This window comes from Dromaius novaehollandiae, chromosome 31 (assembly GCF_036370855.1).
Source record: "Dromaius novaehollandiae isolate bDroNov1 chromosome 31, bDroNov1.hap1, whole genome shotgun sequence".
Taxonomy (NCBI): Eukaryota; Metazoa; Chordata; class Aves; order Casuariiformes; family Dromaiidae; genus Dromaius; species Dromaius novaehollandiae.
The window spans coordinates 784,886-803,382 of NC_088129.1; the positions used below are offsets into that span (position 1 = coordinate 784,886).

At 55.1% G+C, this 18,497-nt stretch overlaps 2 protein-coding genes and 1 long non-coding RNA gene across 5 annotated transcripts; 2 read left to right on the top strand and 1 right to left on the bottom strand.

Moving 5' to 3' along the window:
* The first annotated feature begins 657 nt into the window (after positions 1-657).
* LOC135324088 (uncharacterized) lies at positions 658-5,385 on the top strand. The gene is made up of 8 exons (XM_064499542.1): positions 658-790; positions 980-1,273; positions 1,622-1,672; positions 2,161-2,247; positions 2,889-2,913; positions 3,198-3,253; positions 4,659-4,690; positions 5,314-5,385. Exons 1-8 carry the CDS (start codon positions 658-660, stop codon positions 5,383-5,385), a joined length of 750 nt encoding a protein of 249 aa, XP_064355612.1.
* Positions 5,386-7,955: 2,570 nt separating this feature from the next.
* On the bottom strand, positions 7,956-12,940 carry LOC135324106 (uncharacterized). Of its 3 annotated transcripts, XM_064499634.1 has the most exons (8): positions 12,661-12,940; positions 11,987-12,025; positions 11,483-11,776; positions 11,084-11,134; positions 10,509-10,595; positions 9,790-9,814; positions 8,653-8,684; positions 7,956-8,405 (listed from the first exon to the last, which is right to left on the bottom strand). In XM_064499634.1, the coding sequence occupies exons 1-7, from the start codon at positions 12,764-12,766 to the stop codon at positions 8,672-8,674; spliced, it is 615 nt and encodes a 204-aa protein (XP_064355704.1). In that variant the 5' UTR covers positions 12,767-12,940; the 3' UTR covers positions 7,956-8,405; positions 8,653-8,671. The 3 variants fall into 3 exon arrangements, with proteins under 3 accessions (XP_064355704.1, XP_064355702.1, XP_064355703.1); XM_064499632.1 differs by lacking the exon at positions 9,790-9,814; XM_064499633.1 differs by lacking the exons at positions 9,790-9,814; positions 11,084-11,134.
* A 702-nt stretch (positions 12,941-13,642) lies between these two features.
* Positions 13,643-16,709, top strand: LOC135324112 (uncharacterized). The gene is made up of 4 exons (XR_010385468.1): positions 13,643-13,696; positions 14,185-14,271; positions 14,970-14,994; positions 16,098-16,709. It is a non-coding gene; the product is annotated as an uncharacterized LOC135324112 (long non-coding RNA).
* Positions 16,710-18,497: the final 1,788 nt, after the last annotated feature.

Below are 18,497 nucleotides of genomic sequence, written 5' to 3' on the forward strand. Positions count from 1 at the left end.
GATCCTGTGACTTGGTGTCCGAGTGTAAGGAAATGAAAGTGGAAAGCAGCCTGCTTGTGCTTTGAAGACGTAGCGAGTGAGGCAGGGGCTGAGGCAGGGCCTGAAATGCGGAGACACTGAGCTCGCCACAGTCCCTCACTGCGGAAAAGACACCACCAGCCACAGATATGCAACAGGACAGTTTCCAGACGCGCTGCAAGCCAGCAGCCAGGCAGGTCTTGAGCCACTGTCCAGAGCTCAGAGGAAAGCAGAGACTTCAAGGACAGGGTGTCTTGTGATGCTCCAGAAAAATGTTGCGGCACGTGGGATGTGCAGCCCTGGTTCTTCGCTTTGCCTTGCTCCTGGTGATGCTCCGTGAGTTGGGAGTTTTCTCTGTCTTTGGGCTGACAACTGACAGCTGGCAATGGGTGCAGCATAGGGCACATCCTGTGCAGGGAGGAAGATGGGGAGTCAGTGTATGGGGCACAAAACTCCAGAAAGGACCTGAGGGATTGGTGTGAGACTTGTCAGATTCTTGAATGCTTAATGGAGCCAGGGAGAAACACCCTGACCAATGAGCCCACCAAAACTGGCCTGGGAAGTTCCAAGTGGTGAGACCAGTCTGAGGAGGTGCAGGACGGAGAAAGGCAGGAGGGAAGGTGCCTGCCTAGCAAGGACATGCCGGTGGTACCATGTGCTGACCCGGGTGGGTGCTTGCAGGTGAGCCTGGCCATTGCGTCCAAAACCACTCACCCCTGTGCTCACAATGCAGGTGCTGGCATGACTGTCCAGGACTTCTGCAGCTCACCAGGTGAGTGTGAGCACAGGGGTGGGCCTGGGTAAGGGAGGTGTGTAGGGAGGTGGGCATGGGAAGGGAAAGGAGTTGTGTTCCCCTGGTGCAAACCCTTGGAGAAGAGACTCTTCCACTGAGGAGGCAAAGTGTTTTCCAGCCCCTTGGGTACTAACACTGGCCTGAGGCTTCCCTGTGTCATCCCTCCAGGTGACCTCCCAGCTCCTGCGCTGTTCCTGAATGTGATCAGCGCCCAGGAGGGAGAACTGGTTTTGGCTCGCTGCTCCCTGGGTGGGGAGTTTCCCGCTACCCGAATCATCTTCTGCAAGGATGGGATGGAGGTGTACAGCCTGAAAGCCGTACGGACACAACTGAGTTACTCCGTTCCCCTGAAGGCCTCCCACGAGAGCACGGGGAGGTACACGTGTGGGTACCAGCACAAGGATGGGAGCAACCGGGTGAGAAGCTCTTCCCTCAGTGCTCCCCGGGACCTGGCAATCGCAGGTGAGATATGGCACACAGGCAAGGGCAGGAGGTCCAGAGCCTGAGTGGACACTGAAGGAGGGAGGGGACCCTCTGGCTCCTGGCAGCCAGTCCCAAGGTTTCCCTGTGGAATCGTAGCAGTCCCCAGGAGTTTGGGATACTCAGGGTCAGGCTGCTGCTCTGCTCGGCTTTCAGCCTTGGCTTTGCCGCCTGGGGTTACTTCCCTCACAGGCCTGAAGGAATGCCCTCCCTGTCCCAGGCAGGAATGGGCCTGCAGGGCTCTGCTCTGTGCTGGCCAGCCTCACCCAGCTTTTGGAGGGTGAGGGACAGTGGGCTGGCAGAGACAGCATCTTTGTGTTTCTTGCCCAGGCACTGCCACCACTCCCAGCACCAGCCCCCAGGAAAAGCCATCACCCGGAGGTGAGCCATTCCCTCCCTGCACCCACAGTTCCCTGGGGCTTTGGAGCATGGGGTGCTGGCCTCCTGGTACTGTAAAACGGAGGTCAGCACCCAGGCTCTGCTGCCTGGGGTCTCTGGGCTCTGTGGGGATGTGCTGCTCTCCGCTTGTCCCCAACGGCGCCATGACATTTCCTCTGCCCTAATACTCTCCACTCCCCCATTTTGCTCCTCCTCATGCTCCCCTGACCCTGAACCTTTGGCTTTGGTCTCTCGCGGGGTCTCTTCCTTCACTTGACTCCCTCCCAGTTTCTGCTGCCTTGAAAACACCCTCCAGCTCCTGCCACGCTGACCCCATGCTTGTCCCGTCCCCATCTGGTCCTTGCCCCCTTCCTGATGGGGGAGGCACAGAGGCACCCCGGTGATCCCACAGTGACCAGGGGCTGCAAGGGGGCACAGCGTCAAGTGCTCTCGGCCAACCCGGCCCTTCCGGTGCCCCTCTCTCCCCCCAGCACCCACAACAGGCATCGCACTGGGCGTGGTGGCTGCCTCCCTCCTCCTGCTCCTGCCTCCAGCAACGTATTTCACCGTGAAGAAATGTAAGTGATCCGGGGAAGTCCGTGATAAACCCAGATGTGCCGGTTGCGTCGTGATGTGGGCCTGATGTTTTAGTGAAAGGCGCAGAAAGTGAGCTCAAAGCTTTGCTGAGGCATCAGGCTGCCAGCTTAGATGCAGCCTCCCAGGCAGCCTGCTGGAGAAATGCCCTGGGACGAGCCAGACCTGAAGTGTGCAGAACCTGGAGGCAGCTCAGAGTGAACTGCATTGGTTTGGGATGGCCTGCTCTTGCCTCCTCTTTCATGAGAAGCAGAGCCTCTCAGGTCTTTGCTTTGGCACCTGCAGTGAGCCAAGGTGCCATGATGGGAAAGACAGTGCACGTGCTGTGTTTCCCCTGGGATGCCAAAGGCAGGAAGGAAAGACTGAAGGCATCCGTGCCCGATGCAGAAGTTTGCCCTCAGCTCTCTGGGCTGCCTGCAGGGCACCAAAGGGGAAGCCCTGAGCTGATCTCAGTGGAGCCAGCGTGGCTGCTTGCCACCTGGGGTGTTCACGGCTGCTGAGGACTTTGGGAGAAGGGAATGTGGGAGATTGTGTAGATTGTGTAGGCTCATCTAAAACCCCCCCAGCCTCCCAAGGCTGTTTTTCACTGCCTCTCTCTTTCTCTCTCCCTCTCTTTTTCTTGCAGTTGCCTGTAAAGAGATAAACCAAAGGTGAGCAGAAATCCTTGCTGGCTGAGGCGATGAGGCAGAAAGGGGTGATCCCATGTGCCCGGTGCCCTGGGGTGGTCCCTTGCCAGGAGCAGTATTGTCCATGTCTTTGGAATGGCTTGACCTTATGGCAGAGGAAGCGATGACCTGGGTTTGCCCTGGGGTTGGCCAAGGCCCTGAGCTGGGGCAAGGAAGAGCCCTCCTCTGGAGGGACCCACCTGCCCCATCACTGCAGGAGGGCAGCAGGACTGCAGATCCTGAATGCCTCTTCTGCTTGCTCTCTCCAGGCAACAAGAAGTGCCCAGCCACGCGGAGGACACGACCGACTACGGCCAGATGCACTGTAAGTGTTGGCTCCTCTCTCCGAGGAAGGCAGAGACCCCTCTGTCCATGGGGAAACCCCCTTCTCCTGGCCTGGGTTAGCCCCAGCACCGCCAGTGACCCTGAGCCCAGGGACCTGCCATGCTGGGATCTCAGCAGTGGCACAGAGGAGCAGGGACCAAAACCCTCCTCCTGTGCTCTCCACCCCATCCCTCGTTTCGGGCCTGTCCAGCCATGTGGCACCTTCTGCCACCCCACATGTCCTCCCTGGCCAGCAGTTCATTAATGTTAGATGTGACAAACCCCACTGGGCCAGTGGGCTCTTTCCCCACCTGTTCCAGCCCCTGGCTCTCACACAGCCCCCAGCTCTGTGTGTGGTTGCTCTTTGTTTTCACCTCACCGCACTTTCTGTTTTGAGCTTGAGCCAAAGCCAGCTGCAGGAACCGAGGGGGCGAGTCCACTTCAGGGTGCAGTCAGGTCTGGCTGGGAAATGTCTTACTGTTAAGTTTGAGAGCAGAGACTGAAACCACAGGCAGCAGCAAGCAGGGCGTGTTGTGGAGAGGGAAGGAAATTGTATCTGTGCAGTGTGTGAGCTCAGGTCTCTTTGCAGGCTGACTTGGTTTCTGCACACACACATGCATGCAGAGGCAGAGCAGTAGGTAGATATGTGCTGGCTCTGCAAAGCTGGCCTTGCCTGCCCCTGACAGCGGTAGAAGGGGACAGGGAGTAGAGGCCTCCCTCCCAGGAAAAAAGCTTTTGCTTAGCTTCAGATCCAATTTCCTTAGATTCCTATAGTGTTTCAGTTTGTGCCTGTTGCCGCTTGCCCTGTGGACACCACTGAGAAGAGCCTGGCTCTGTCTTCTCTACATCCTCCCTGCAGATATTTCTACACATTGATAAGATCCCCCTGGAGCCTTCTCTCCTCCGGGCTGAACCGTCCCAGCTCTCTCAGCCTTTCCTCCTATGAGAGATGCTCTAGTCCCTTCATCATCTTAGTAGCCCTTTGCTGGACTTGCTCCAGCGGCTTCATCTCTCTCATGTACTGGGGAGCGCAGGAGTGGACCCAGCACTGCAGGTGTGGCCTCACTGATTTTTAGCAGAGGGGAAGGATCACCTCCCTCCACCTGCTGTCAACCCTCCTCCCCTTTGTGAATGCATGCTGACTACTCTCCATCACCTACCTGTCCTCCATGTGTGCTGATATGGTATCCAGGATCAGCTGCTCCATCATCTTCCTCAGGGTCGAGGTGAGGCTGACTGGCCTGGAGTTCCCTGGGTGCTCTTTCCTGCCCTTTTGGCAGACTGGAGGGAGAGCGGTTTCCTTCCAGTCCTCCGGCACCCCACGGGGTTTGGTGTTCATCAAGGGAGTGTGGTTTTTGCAGGGGGAAGCAAGGACTTATTGTGGCTTTCTTTCCCCCCCCACCCAGATTCCACCATCACCCACTTTGGAGGTGGCAGGGTGAGTCTTGGCATGCCTTTGGGCCTACACCAAGGTATGAGGGCCCGAGGGAGGGCATGTGCTGGCCAGGGTTGGTCCCGCTTTCAAGGGGTGAGCAGGTCTGAATTGACACAGTAATGCCTGGGAGCAGCGCCCTGTGACACGTTCCGGTTGGGGAGTCCCAAATGGCTCTTCCTACCACATACCCAATGGAGGTACTTGGACCAAAAGACCTTTTGGGTAGCCACCTACCCACATCTGACCTTGCCTCATGTTCCCCTGTGTAGCAAACAGGTGATGCTTCTCTAGCCAAAAGATGTTTTTCTCACAAAGACATTATTTTCCTTCCTCCGCATCTTCTGCACATGCTTCTTCTTGTCAGGAACAATGGCAATTCTTTGTTGCTGCTGTGCACATTGTGGGGTATTCCCTCTAAAACTCCAGGGCTGTCTCTTGTGAGATGTTGGGGACCTGGAAAACAAGGTTATCATGGTGGGGGGAAGGAGACAAAAGAAAAAGGTTCTTGGGAAAAGAACAACAAGGAAGAAGCAAGGGCTCATCAAGAAACAACGCCATGCCAGAAATCACGTATCACACTCAGAGCCAGCAGATGCAATAAGACAATTTTCTTTTCCCCTTTAAAGCCTCACCCGCTACAGAGGGACAACACCTCAACGTATGCCATCGTGAATTACTCCCGCATGCAGGCTGCGTAGCGTTCCAGCATGGAAAATGCGCGGCGAGGGTGGCTGCTGCTTGCATTTTCTCCCTCACTGCGAGAGTCCCCGTGGTGGTGAAAGGGGGCTGGCATGTCCAGTCCAGGCTTATCTGGGGTTTGCTGTTTCAGGGAAGGGCTGTCTGTCAGTAGCCAGGTGGCAGTTCCTTATTGATGCTCCCAGCTCCCCATCTGACAATGTTCTCCACCTTTCCCTTTCCAAGCTCATTTCCACTCCCCAGCCATACTGGGCTTTACAGACATCCGCACAGACTCCAGCATGTTTCTTCCCATTGCAAAAACCTACCGTGGGCCACTCCTCGGGCATGCTTTCTGCTTCTTGCCAGGGAATCGCTCACGCTCAGCTGTGGGGGACATTGCCTGACCGCAGACCCTGTCCATGCAAACATATCCACATGCAGCCACGCACAGCATCTCCCCCATGCCCAGCCCTTTCCACACATACACGACATGTATTCTGAACGACTTTTACCAAAAGGAAATATGTGAGTATTCATATGGTTTTGGAAATATATATTTTAGAGTACCTCAAGTGATGATATCTGCATCTTCCTGTGCGTATAATATGTAGACATGAAGTGCATGATAGATCTGTCCATGTGGTCTTCTCTCTACCCACACAGATGCATGTAGGTTTACACAGGTATATAGACATAGGGGTGAGTCTGTGTGTGTTTGTGTGTATATTTGCACAATAATGACATTTTGTTTGCTTAAATGAAGAATAAACATGTCGGAAGTTTTATGGCGGCTTGCATCTCTGTCTAATTTCCTTACACATCACTTGAGGAATGGGATTAAGTAGCTGACAGGGAACTGCAGAGGTATGTAGGGATCACACATGGAGCTGTCTTCATCACAGATGTCTGCCCTCAGCTGAGCCAAATGCAAGATGTGCCTTCTGCCTGCTGCTAGACCAGGCCCCCAGAGCACTGAATGGATGAGAGAGACACCTCTCTTCTACCTTTTCCTTGCCATGCAGAACACTCCAGTGCGCAATATTCTTATCACTGATATTGTCTTGGGTTTTGTGGGGTGCAGAAGGGGTGGCGCCTAAATGCCTGCTCTAGGAAAAAGGAAAAAAAAAACCCTCTTCCAGAACGAAACCTGAACACAGTGTAAATTCACTGTCTGGTCCTGGCAGGACATACTGTAGAAGTGCAAACCTGGAAGAGGGAGACTCCTTTCTGCAGCAGCTCTATCCACGCTGTTTTTTTGCTTTCTGAACCTCAGCTGTTACGTTTGCTGCTTTCTGACCATATCGAGGCCGAGCTGGACTGTGCTGGGATTTTCATGCACTGGCTCTTACCATCACCTTACTCTTGCCAGAAGCAGAGAAGCCAGCTCCCCTCAGCCAAGGCACGGGCTTGCATTTACGCTGCTGGAGCCCTGCCCTGCCACCACATCCAGCTCATGCAAACTGGCTGGGCACAGCGCCCTGTGGCCTCAGGGGTGCCAAGGTTTTCAGAAATTCCTCAACTCCTCTAGCTTCAGGACTGCAAAGGACTTCTCTTCATCAGCCCAGCAATCCTTTTTCTCACCAAAACAAGATGAGGCAGGCGGGAGAACACCATCCTGATCCGTTGTTACAGATGTGCTCCATGTTTAGTGCTCCCTGTTAGATGCTCCAGGCATGTAAGTGGTTAGTTTGGGGAATCGTTCCAGAAGGCAGCGCTATCGCTGAGAGTTGTGCTTAGTGTGCTGCAGACACACGGATGAGGGCTGTGGAATGATCTCCTGACAGCATGCCTTAGCCATGGGCACCATGGGGGTGATACTGCAGCACTTGGGGAAAGAATGGCTGAGCCCTGGCTCTCCCAGTTTATGCCTTGACCCCGATTACAACAGGACAAATAATCACAAGAGTTGAATTCAGCGCCCCAAAAGCTTCATGTTCACTCTCTGCTACTGCCTCTCATTCCTGCCCTTGACTTTCTTGCGTCTCAAGTCTGGCTGCCAGCCAAAATACAGTTGCTGTATTTGCTGTGCCAAAAACGACTCATGCAACAGGAACCTTTAAAACACTGTGCAAAGGCATGGGGCAACCTGTGTGGTGGTAGATATCGCTGCTGCTCAGCGTTTTCTTTGTGCAGCTAGTTTGGGAGAAGGCAACAGGACAAAGCCTGCAGCAAGCAAAGCAGTTCCAGGATCCCTGGCTGATGGACACGACTGCTGAAAGGATGTGCTGGTGTTTCTGACAGCAGCTGCTCCGCACGCAAATGTGTTGCACAGTGCCCAGGCACCACAGGTAGACAGGGAAATGCAGGTATTTCTTGGCTGAGAAAGGCATTAGCAAGCTCCTAATGGTCTTGCACCATCATTCTAATCAGGTTATTGATTAGCAGTGTAAATTAATACTGAGGCTTCCACACTACAAAAAGCTGTACAGATTTCTGAGCCATCTGGGTTTTGATGCCCACATGTGAGCCAAACTCGCCAGGTTTCTGCTAGGATCCTGGCCGAGACACACTCACTCTCAGGGTGCAATCCGCTTGCTGTACTTCAGACCTCTAGTGTAGCCTAAGGAAACAGCACATTTCTGTTTGCAGTGGAAATTCCTACTTTTATTTAAAGCTTGCAGAGCTTTCATGCTTTCCCCGTGTTTCCCAGCCATTCCCAGATAAGCTGTGTGGATGCCACCCCTGCCTGCACAACTCGCTCTTCACAAAGCTGGGAGCAGGCTCATTTTGTGGAGAGAGGTCTCTGGATCTTCTGGCGGCTCCCTAAGTGCACATCCCCCAGGAGAGCCAAAGCCCAGAGTCACTGGAGGACAGGAGAATCGCCAGCTGGGAATGAGGCATCCTGAGCCCCTCTGGAAATGTCCAGCCCCTTGTCCCAGGATCCTGCCCCCAAATACAAATCCTCGCAGGGGAGAGGCAGCTCAAGCAATCCATGCAAATGCCATCTCATGTGCTGCATAACTCAGAATCTGGCTGAGTCATCTCTCGCTTTCCCTCTATTGGCGTTCAATGACTCTTCCTCACAGCTTGATCTGTTGACCTTTCAAAGAGAAAGCACAGTAGCCTGAGCCTTTTGGTGCGGGTCGTGGAAACAGACCCTGAGGCTGGGCCGGGAGCACTCAAGGAGGGGACCGAGAGCCACAGCAATGCCAAGGGAGAGTCCCAGCCTCATGGGAAATGTTGGCTTTGAGGTGGTTTGAGTTGGTATTTCCTTCCTCAGACGTGTGCTGTGTTTGAGCAAAGAAGGGATTGCACAGCCTGAAAGCCTCTGTAAGGGTTGAACTCACCTTAACTCTGCCCAGTTCATCAATATTGACATCTGGCAGGGAGAGAATCAGAGTTAGGGCTTAACTGTCAGCAGGAGGTAGAGCCCCCTCTCTCCGCCCCTCCCAGCAAAATTACCCCCACGCACCCAGGCTTGTAATGCCAAAGCTCCTCACCCACTGAGCACACGCAGCGTGGGTATTTGCAGTGCCCTGCTCCTGCCTGCTCCAGGCAGGCAGACCCCAGCAGCCACCGCTCACAGCCCGGAGTATCCTTGACCTGAGAAAACCACACATCCCGCTTCCATTGCTGGGGACAAATGCTCAGTGGGGCCTCTCAGCTCACATCCAGACAGGAGGCCTTTCCCTCCTGCCCCCTGTTCCATCACCTTTTCTGCCTCCCTAACAGGAGTCCTGAGACCTTGTTGCAGCTGCAGCTGATTCTTTGTGTTCATAACGACTCCCTTGCCTTCCTTTTCCCACTACAGGAGACCGACCTTGTGGTTGGGGCATCCATTCTGCTGGTGAGAAACTTCCCGCCCCCCCCGCCTGAAAAGTGCTTTGCACAACCACATGGCTCCCAGGGAGTACATCTGCTCGGAGCTGAGCTTTGAATGGAAAGCATAGCATCAAGGGAAGAAAAAAAAAAAAAAAAAAGCAGCTGTGTGGGAGGGAGGAGCCACAGGTTTATACAGTAGGAATCAGGATGGGATTGGGACTAGCTATGAGGAAAGAACACTGCATATGGCACAACCTTTGCCTTGCAAGCAAAGACCCCACCCCTAGGAGAGCAGAGCAGGACACATGGGGACTCACACAAATCCTCAGGCAAGTCTTTAGCACTGCCGGTAAGAGCGAGTGGTCTGGAGAAAAGGAAGAAGGAGGAAAAGCCATTGAGGATCTGGGGTCGCACGGACTTCCTTCAGGGACAGGTTGCTCCCTCCTGCAGATGGCCCTTTGTTTTCTTCGATCAGGCCCTGAGCCAACCCAAGGGCAACTGGAGCTTTCCCCATCTCCACCAAAGATGAAGACCATCCCACATTATGAACAACACAGTCCCTGGGTAGGAAAAACGTGGGGAGGGGGGCCACAATGGGGGCTTGGGATCACCCTTTCCCCCTCTACCACACAGCCCTTCAGTTAGGAGGGATTTCTGCTCACCTCTGGTTTCTCCCTTCACAGGCAACTGCAAGAAAGAGAGAGGGAGAGGCAGGAAAACAGCATTATTGCAAAGAGCCCCAGACAGCCATGCTCTGGGCTGGATGATGCAGGTGGGCTGAACATTGGCACCTCATTTCAGGAGGGGTTTTTCACACCAGCCTACACAATCTGCAGTCCCATTGCCCACATTCCCTTCTCCCAAAGTCCTCAGCAGCCGTGAACACCCCAAGTGGCAAGCATGCTGGCTCCACTGAGATCAGCTCAGGGCTTCCCCTTTGGTGCCCTGCAGGCAGCCCAGAGAGCTGAGGGCCAACTTCTGCATCAGGCAGGGATGCCTTCAGTCTTTCCTTCCTGCCTTTGGCATCCCAGGGGAAACACAGCATGTGCACTGTCTTTCCCATCATGGCACCTTGGCTCACTGCAGGTGCCAAAGAAAAGACCTGAGAGGCTCTGCTTCTCATGAAAGAGGAGGCAAGAGCAGGCCATCCCAAACCAATGCAGTTCACTCTGAGCTGCCTCCAGGTTCTGCACACTTCAGGTCTGGCTCGTCCCAGGGCATTTCTCCAGCAGGCTGCCTGGGAAGCTGCATCTAAGCTGGCAGCCTGATGCCTCAGTAAAGCTTTGAGCTCACTTTCTGCACCTTTCACTAAAACATCGGGCCCACATCACGACGCAACCGGCACCTCTGGGTTTATCACGGACTTCCCCGGATCACTTACATTTCTTCACGGTGAAATACGTTGCTGGAGGCAGGAGCAGGAGGAGGGAGGCAGCCACCACGCCCAGTGCGATGCCTGTTGTGGGTGCTGGGGGGAGAGAGGGGCACCGGAAGAGCCGGGTTGGCTGAGAGCACTTGACGCTGTGCCCCCTTGCAGCCCCTGGTCACTGTGGGATCACCGGGGTGCCTCTGTGCCTCCCCCATCAGGAAGGGGGCAAGGACCAGATGGGGACGGGACAAGCATGGGGTCAGCGTGGCAGGAGCTGGAGGGTGTTTTCAAGGCAGCAGAAACTGGGAGGGAGTCAAGTGAAGGAAGAGACCCCACGAGAGACCAAAGCCAAAGGTTCAGGGTCAGGGGAGCATGAGGAGGAGCAAAATGGGGGAGTGGAGAGTATTAGGGCAGAGGAAATGTCATGGCACCGTTGGGGACAAGCGGAGAGCAGCACATCCCCACAGAGCCCAGAGACCCCAGGCAGCAGAGCCTGGGTGCTGACCTCCATTTTACAGTACCAGGAGGCCAGCACCCCACGCTCCAAAGCCCCGGAGAACTGTGGGTGCAGGGAGGGAATGTCTTACCTCCGGGCGATGGCTTTTCCTGGGGGCTGGTGCTGGGAGTGGTGGCAGTGCCTGGGCAAGAAACACAAAGACACTGTCTCTGCCAGTCCCCTTTCCCTCACCCTCCAAAAGCTGGGTGAGGCTGGCCAGCACAGGGCAGAGCCCTGCAGGCCCATTCCTGCCTGGGACAGGGAGGGCATTCCTTCAGGCCTGTGAGGGAAGTAACCCCAGGCGGCAAAGCCAAGGCTGAAAGCCGAGCAGAGCAGCAGCCTGACCCTGAGTATCCCAAACTCCTGGGGACTGCTACGATTCCACAGGGAAACCTTGGGACTGGCTGCCAGGAGCCAGAGGGTCCCCTCCCTCCTTCAGTGTCCACTCAGGCTCTGGACCACCTGCCCTTGCCTGTGTGCCATATCTCACCTGCGACTGCCAGGTCCCGGGGAGCACTGAGGGAAGAGCTTCTCACCCGGTTGCTCCCATCCTTGTGCTGGTACCCACACGTGTACCTCCCCGTGCTCTCCTGGGAGGCCTTCAGGGCAATGGAGTAACTCAGTTGTCCCCGTACGGCTTTCAGGCTGTACACCTCCATCCCATCCTTGCAGAAAATGATTTGGGTAGCGGGAAACTCCCCACCCAGGGAGCAGTGAGCCAAAACCAGTTTTCCCTCCTGAGCGCTGATCACATTCAGGAACAGCTCAGGAGCTGGGAGGTCACCTGGAGAGACAACACAGGGGAGCCTCAGGCCAGTGTTAGTACCCGAGGGGCTGGAAAACACCCTGGATCCAGGAGAGAGTAAAGGAAGAGAAGGACAAAAGACTTTTCCCTTCCCATGCCCCCTCCCCCAAACACACACATGCGCACGCGCGCGCACACACACACACACACCCCTCCCTTGTCCACGTCCATTTCTGTGCTCACACTCACCTGGAGAGCTGCAGAAGTCTTGGGTGGCTGCACTGGCACCTGCGTTGCGGGCACAGGGGAGAGTGGTTAGAAAGGCAGTGAGCAGGCTCACCTGCGAGCACTGCCCTGGTCCCCACTCATTGCCACCAGCATGTCCTTTTGGGCAGGCACCTCCTCGCCCCCGTGTTTCCAGCCTGCACCTCCTCAGACTCATCTCACTGCTTGGTGTTATCCCAACCCCATTTTGGCTGGGTTCAGTGTTCAAGGTGAAGTCCCTGTCCCTGGAACTGCTGACTTTCTTGGTCAATCTCAGAAATTGATCCAAAGCCAATTATGAGAGCATGGTTCAGGATGAAAAAAAACCATGCTGAAGTCTGAAAAGCAATCATTATTCCATCCTTTACTCTTTTTTTAAATTATTTTTAATTTTCCACGTGCAGCTTAGGCTCCTTGAACAGGAGGATCACTCCTCCTCTCTCCACGTGGAGTCCCCGACCATCTTTTCCCCCTGCACTCTTTGTGTCTGCACATCTCTGCTGCCGGAATGGTGACAGTTTGCCCCCACACACCCCATCTCCCTACTGCACATCTGGACCTGGGTATCAGTGGCTGTGGCTCCTCTCTTCTCCACAGTCCCCAAAGCCCATTAGCCCCATCTCAAAGCCTGAAGCAAGCAGCCCCCACCGCAGACTCACCAAGCATCCACAACAGGATGGTGGGGAGGTCAGGACGGGGGCTACGACACCACATATTTTCCCAAATCAGCTTCAGCCTCTGTGGGAAGATGTCTCCTGCGATCATCTGCCCCGAGGCCCTGCTTTCTGCTCAGTGCCGAGGGCTGCGGGATCCTGCATCATGTCTGAGGACAAGGCTGATGCATGTCTGTGGGCAGCGTGGCCCTCGCTTCTGAGTGGAAAGTGAACCTCCTCCCCTCCTCGTCTCTCTGCAAGCTCTGAACGTGCTTATTTTGAGACTCACACCCCCCCCCCCCCCCCGCCCCGCCACGTACACAGCCTTAGGTTAACTCACTGATTAACTCCCAGCAAGCTGCATTTCCAGTGGGAGGTATGATTTTTCCCTCAGGAAAAATGATTCAACTCGAAAGAGGAGAATAAGCCAATCTCTGCCCCCAAGCAGCAGGCACTGCCCTCAGGAGAGGGACTCTGGGATGGGGCTTGGGTGACCTGATGGACTTTCTGGCCACGCTAATCACAAACGTTCTTGCAGTATCACAACAGCTGCGTGGAGCTATGGCCTTGGCACAGGGGCATTTCCTAGCTCCATCCCCTACCCCTTCCCGAGGGTTTGCACTATGAAGCTCGGTGTTGTGGCATGGCAGAGCAAGCCCTGCTCCGCCCTGCATAGGGGTCACACAGGACCCTTTCTCAGAAACAATGCAGGATCCCTTGCAGAGGCTGTCAGGCTGTGCAATCACTTCTTTGCTCAAACACAGCACACGTCTGAGGAAGGAAATACCAGCCCAAACCACCTCAAAGCCAACATTTCCCATGAGGCTGGGATTCTCCCTTGGCATTGCAGTGGCTCTCGATCACCGCCTTCACTGTCCAAGCCAGGAACAGGCCTGCAGGGCTCTGCTCTGTGCTGGCCAGCCTCACCCAGCTTTTGGAGGGTGAGGGAAAGGGGACTGGCAGAGACAGCGCCTTTGTGTTTCTTGCCCAGGCACTGCCACCACTCCCAGCACCAGCCCCCAGGAAAAGCCATCGCCCGGAGGTAAGACATTCCCTCCCCGCACCCACAGTTCCCTGGGGCTTTGGATCATGGGGTGCTGGCCTCCTGGTACTGTAAAACGGAGGTCAGCACCCAGGCTCTGCTGCCTGGGGTCTCTGGGCTCTGTGGGGATGTGCTGCTCTCCGCTTGTCCCCAACGGTGCCATGACTTTTCCTCTGCCCTAATACTCTCCACTCCCCCATTTTGCTCCTCCTCATGCTCCCCTGACCCTGAACCTTTGGCTTTGGTCTCTCGTGGGGTCTCTTCCTTCACTTGACTCCCTCCCAGTTTCTGCTGCCTTGAAAACACCCTCCAGCTCCTGCCATGCTGACCCCACGCTTGTCCCGTCCCCATCTGGTCCTTGCCCCCTTCCTGATGGGGGAGGCACAGAGGCACCCCGGTGATCCCACAGTGACCAGGGGCTGCAAGGGGGCACAGCGTCAAGTGCTCTCGGCCAACCCGGCCCTTCCGGTGCCCCTCTCTCCCCCCAGCACCCACAACAGGCATCGCACTGGGCGTGGTGGCTGCCTCCCTCCTCCTGCTCCTGCCTCCAGCAACGTATTTCACCGTGAAGAAATGTAAGTGATCCGGGGAAGTCCGTGATAAACCCAGAGGTACCGGTTGCGTCGTGATGTGGGCCTGATGTTTTAGTGAAAGGTGCAGAAAGTGAGCTCAAAGCTTTGCTGAGGCATCAGGCTGCCAGCTTAGATGCAGCTTCCCAGGCAGCCTGCTGGAGAAATGCCCTGGGACGAGCCAGACCTGAAGTGTGCAGAACCTGGAGGCAGCTCAGAGTGAACTGCATTGGTTTGGGATGGCCTGCTCTTGCCTCCTCTTTCATGAGAAGCAGAGCCTCTCAGGTCTTTTCCTTGTCACCTGCAGTGAGCCAAGGTGCCATGATGGGAAAGACAGTGCACGTGCTGTGTTTCCCCTGGGATGCCAAAGGCAGGAAGGAAAGACTGAAGGCATCCGTGCCCGATGCAGAAGTTTGCCCTCAGCTCTCTGGGCTGCCTGCAGGGCACCAAAGGGGAAGCCCTGAGCTGATCTCAGTGGAGCCAGCGTGGCTGCTTGCCACTTGGGGTGTTCACGGCTGCTGAGGACTTTGGGAGAAGGGAATGTGGGCAATGGGACTGCAGATTGTGTAGGCTGGTGTGAAAAACCCCTCCTGAAATGAGGTGCCAATGTTCAGCCCACCTGCATCATCCAGCCCAGAGCATGGCTGTCTGGGGCTCTTTGCAATAATGCTGTTTTCCTGCCTCTCCCTCTCTCTTTCTTGCAGTTGCCTGTGAAGGGAGAAACCAGAGGTGAGCAGAAATCCCTCCTAACTGAAGGGCTGTGTGGTAGAGGGGGAAAGGGTGATCCCAAGCCCCCATTGTGGCCCCCCTCCCCACGTTTTTCCTACCCAGGGACTGTGTTGTTCATAATGTGGGATGGTCTTCATCTTTGGTGGAGATGGGGAAAGCTCCAGTTGCCCTTGGGTTGGCTCAGGGCCTGATCGAAGAAAACAAAGGGCCATCTGCAGGAGGGAGCAACCTGTCCCTGAAGGAAGTCCGTGCGACCCCAGATCCTCAATGGCTTTTCCTCCTTCTTCCTTTTCTCCAGACCACTCGCTCTTACCGGCAGTGCTAAAGACTTGCCTGAGGATTTGTGTGAGTCCCCATGTGTCCTGCTCTGCTCTCCTAGGGGTGGGGTCTTTGCTTGCAAGGCAAAGGTTGTGCCATATGCAGTGTTCTTTCCTCATAGCTAGTCCCAATCCCATCCTGATTCCTACTGTATAAACCTGTGGCTCCTCCCTCCCACACAGCTGCTTTTTTTTTTTTTTTTTCTTCCCTTGATGCTATGCTTTCCATTCAAAGCTCAGCTCCGAGCAGATGTACTCCCTGGGAGCCATGTGGCTGTGCAAAGCACTTTTCAGGCGGGGGGGCGGGAAGTTTCTCACCAGCAGAATGGATGCCCCAACCACAAGGTCAGTCTCCTGTAGTGGGAAAAGGAAGGCAAGGGAGTCGTTATGAACACAAAGAATCAGCTGCAGCTGCAACAAGGTCTCAGGACTCCTGTTAGGGAGGCAGAAAAGGTGATGGAACAGGGGGCAGGAGGGAAAGGCCTCCTGTCTGGATGTGAGCTGAGAGGCCCCACTGAGCATTTGTCCCCAGCAATGGAAGCGGGATGTGTGGTTTTCTCAGGTCAAGGATACTCCGGGCTGTGAGCGGTGGCTGCTGGGGTCTGCCTGCCTGGAGCAGGCAGGAGCAGGGCACTGCAAATACCCACGCTGCGTGTGCTCAGTGGGTGAGGAGCTTTGGCATTACAAGCCTGGGTGCGTGGGGGTAATTTTGCTGGGAGGGGCGGAGAGAGGGGGCTCTACCTCCTGCTGACAGTTAAGCCCTAACTCTGATTCTCTCCCTGCCAGATGTCAATATTGATGAACTGGGCAGAGTTAAGGTGAGTTCAACCCTTACAGAGGCTTTCAGGCTGTGCAATCCCTTCTTTGCTCAAACACAGCACACGTCTGAGGAAGGAAATACCAACTCAAACCACCTCAAAGCCAACATTTCCCATGAGGCTGGGACTCTCCCTTGGCATTGCTGTGGCTCTCGGTCCCCTCCTTGAGTGCTCCCGGCCCAGCCTCAGGGTCTGTTTCCACGACCCGCACCAAAAGGCTCAGGCTACTGTGCTTTCTCTTTGAAAGGTGGACAGATCAAGCTGTGAGGAAGAGTCATTGTACGCCAATAGAGGGAAAGTGAGAGATGACTCAGCCAGATTCTGAGTTATGCAGCACATGAGATGGCATTCGCATGGATTGCTTGAGCTGCCTCTCCCCTGCGAGGATTTGTATTTGGGGGGCAGGATCCTGGGACAAGGGGCTGGACATTTCCAGAGGGGCTCAGGATGCCTCATTCCCAGCTGGCGATTCTCCTGTCCTCCAGTGACTCTGGGCTTTGGCTCTCCTGGGGGATGTGCACTTAGGGAGCCGCCAGAAGATCCAGAGACCTCTCTCCACAAAATGAGCCTGCTCCCAGCTTTGTGAAGAGCAAGTTGTGCAGGCAGGGGTGGCATCCACACAGCTCATCTGGGAATGGAAATTACAAAAACATATGAATAGTCACATATTTCTTTTTCATATAAGTCATTCAGAATACATGTCGTATATGTGTGGAAAGGGCTGGGCATGGGGGAGATGCTGTGCGTGGCTGCATGTGGATATGTTTGCATGGACAGGGTCTGCGGTCAGGCAATGTCCCCCACAGCTGAGCATGAGCCATTCCCTGGCAAGAAGCAGAAAGCATGCCCGAGGAGTGGCCCACGGTAGGTTTTTGCAATGGGAGGAAACATGCTGGAGTCTATGCAGATGTCTGTAAAGCCCAGTATGGCTGGGGAGTGGAAATGAGCTTGGAAAGGGAAAGGTGGAGAACATTGTCAGATGGGGAGCTGGGAGCATCAATAAGGAACTGCCGCCTGGCTACCGACAGACAGCCCTTCCCTGAAACAGCAAACCCCAGATAAGCCTGGACTGGACATGCCAGCCCCCTTTCACCACCACAGGGACTCTCGCAGTGAGGGAGAAAAAGCAAGCAGCAGCCACCCTCGCCGCTCATTTTTCCATGCTGGAACGCTACGCAGCCTGCATGCGGGAGTAATTCACGATGGCATACGTTGAGGTGTTGTCCCTCTGTAGCGGGCGAGGCTTTAAAGGGGAAAAGAAAATTGTCTTATTGCATCTGCTGGCTCTGAGTGTGATACGTGATTTCTGGCATGGCATTGTTTCTTGATGAGCCCTTGCTTCTTCCTTGTTGTTCTTTTCCCAAGAACCTTTTTCTTTTGTCTCCTTCCCCCCACCATGATAACCTTGTTTTCCAGGTCCCCAACATCTCACAACAGACAGCCCTGGAATTTTAGAGGGAATACCCCACAATGTGCACAGCAGCAACAAAGAATTGCCATTGTTCCTGACAAGAAGAAGCATGTGCAGAAGATGCGGAGGAAGGAAAATAATGTCTTTGTGAAAAAAGCATCTTTTTGGCTAGAGAAGCATCACCTGTTTGCTACACAGGGGAACATGAGGCAAGGTCAGATGTGGGTAGGTGGCTACCCAAAAGGTCTTTTGGTCCAAGTACCTCCATTGGGTATGTGGTAGGAAGAGTCGTTTGGGACTCCCCAACCGGAACGTGTCACAGGGCGCTGCTCCCAGGCATTACTGTGTCAGTTCAGACCTGCTCACCCCTTGAAAGCGGGACCAACCCTGGCCAGCACATCCCCTCCCTCGGGCCCTCATACCTTGGTGTAGGCCCAAAGGCATGCCAAGACTCACCCTGCCACCTCCAAAGTGGGCGATGGTGGAATCTGGGTGGGGGGGAAAGAAAGCCACAATAAGTCCTTGCTTCCCCCTGCAAAAACCACACTCCCTTGATGAACACCAAACCCCGTGGGGTGCCGGAGGACTGGAAGGAAACCGCTCTCCCTCCAGTCTGCCAAAAGGGCAGGAAAGAGCACCCAGGGAACTCCAGGCCAGTCAGCCTCACCTTGACCCTGAGGAAGATGATGGAGCAGCTGATCCTGGATACCATATCAGCACACATGGAGGACAGGTAGGTGATGGAGAGTAGTCAGCATGCATTCACAAAGGGGAGGAGGGTTGACAGCAGGTGGAGGGAGGTGATCCTTCCCCTCTGCTAAAAACTAGTGAGGCCACACCTGCAGTGCTGGGTCCACTCCTGCGCTCCCCAGTACATGAGAGAGATGGAGCCGCTGGAGCAAGTCCAGCAAAGGGCTACTAAGGTGATGAAGGGACTGGAGCATCTCTCATAGGAGG

Bases quoted from the DNA above. Each gene is read 5' to 3' on its own strand.
- LOC135324088 (XM_064499542.1), top strand. From the start codon at position 658: ATGCCGGTGGTACCATGTGCTGACCCGGGTGGGTGCTTGCAGGTGAGC. The intron at 791-979 runs GTGAGTGTGAGC...TCATCCCTCCAG, and splicing joins GGACTTCTGCAGCTCACCAG to GTGACCTCCCAGCTCCTGCG. The intron at 2,914-3,197 runs GTGAGCAGAAAT...TGCTCTCTCCAG, and splicing joins TGTAAAGAGATAAACCAAAG to GCAACAAGAAGTGCCCAGCC.
- LOC135324106 (XM_064499632.1), bottom strand. From the start codon at position 12,766: ATGATCGCAGGAGACATCTTCCCACAGAGGCTGAAGCTGATTTGGGAA. The intron at 12,026-12,660 runs GTGAGTCTGCGG...CCCGCAACGCAG, and splicing joins CATCCTGTTGTGGATGCTTG to GTGCCAGTGCAGCCACCCAA. The intron at 8,406-8,652 runs GTGAGTTCAACC...TCTCTTTGAAAG, and splicing joins ATGAACTGGGCAGAGTTAAG to GTCAACAGATCAAGCTGTGA.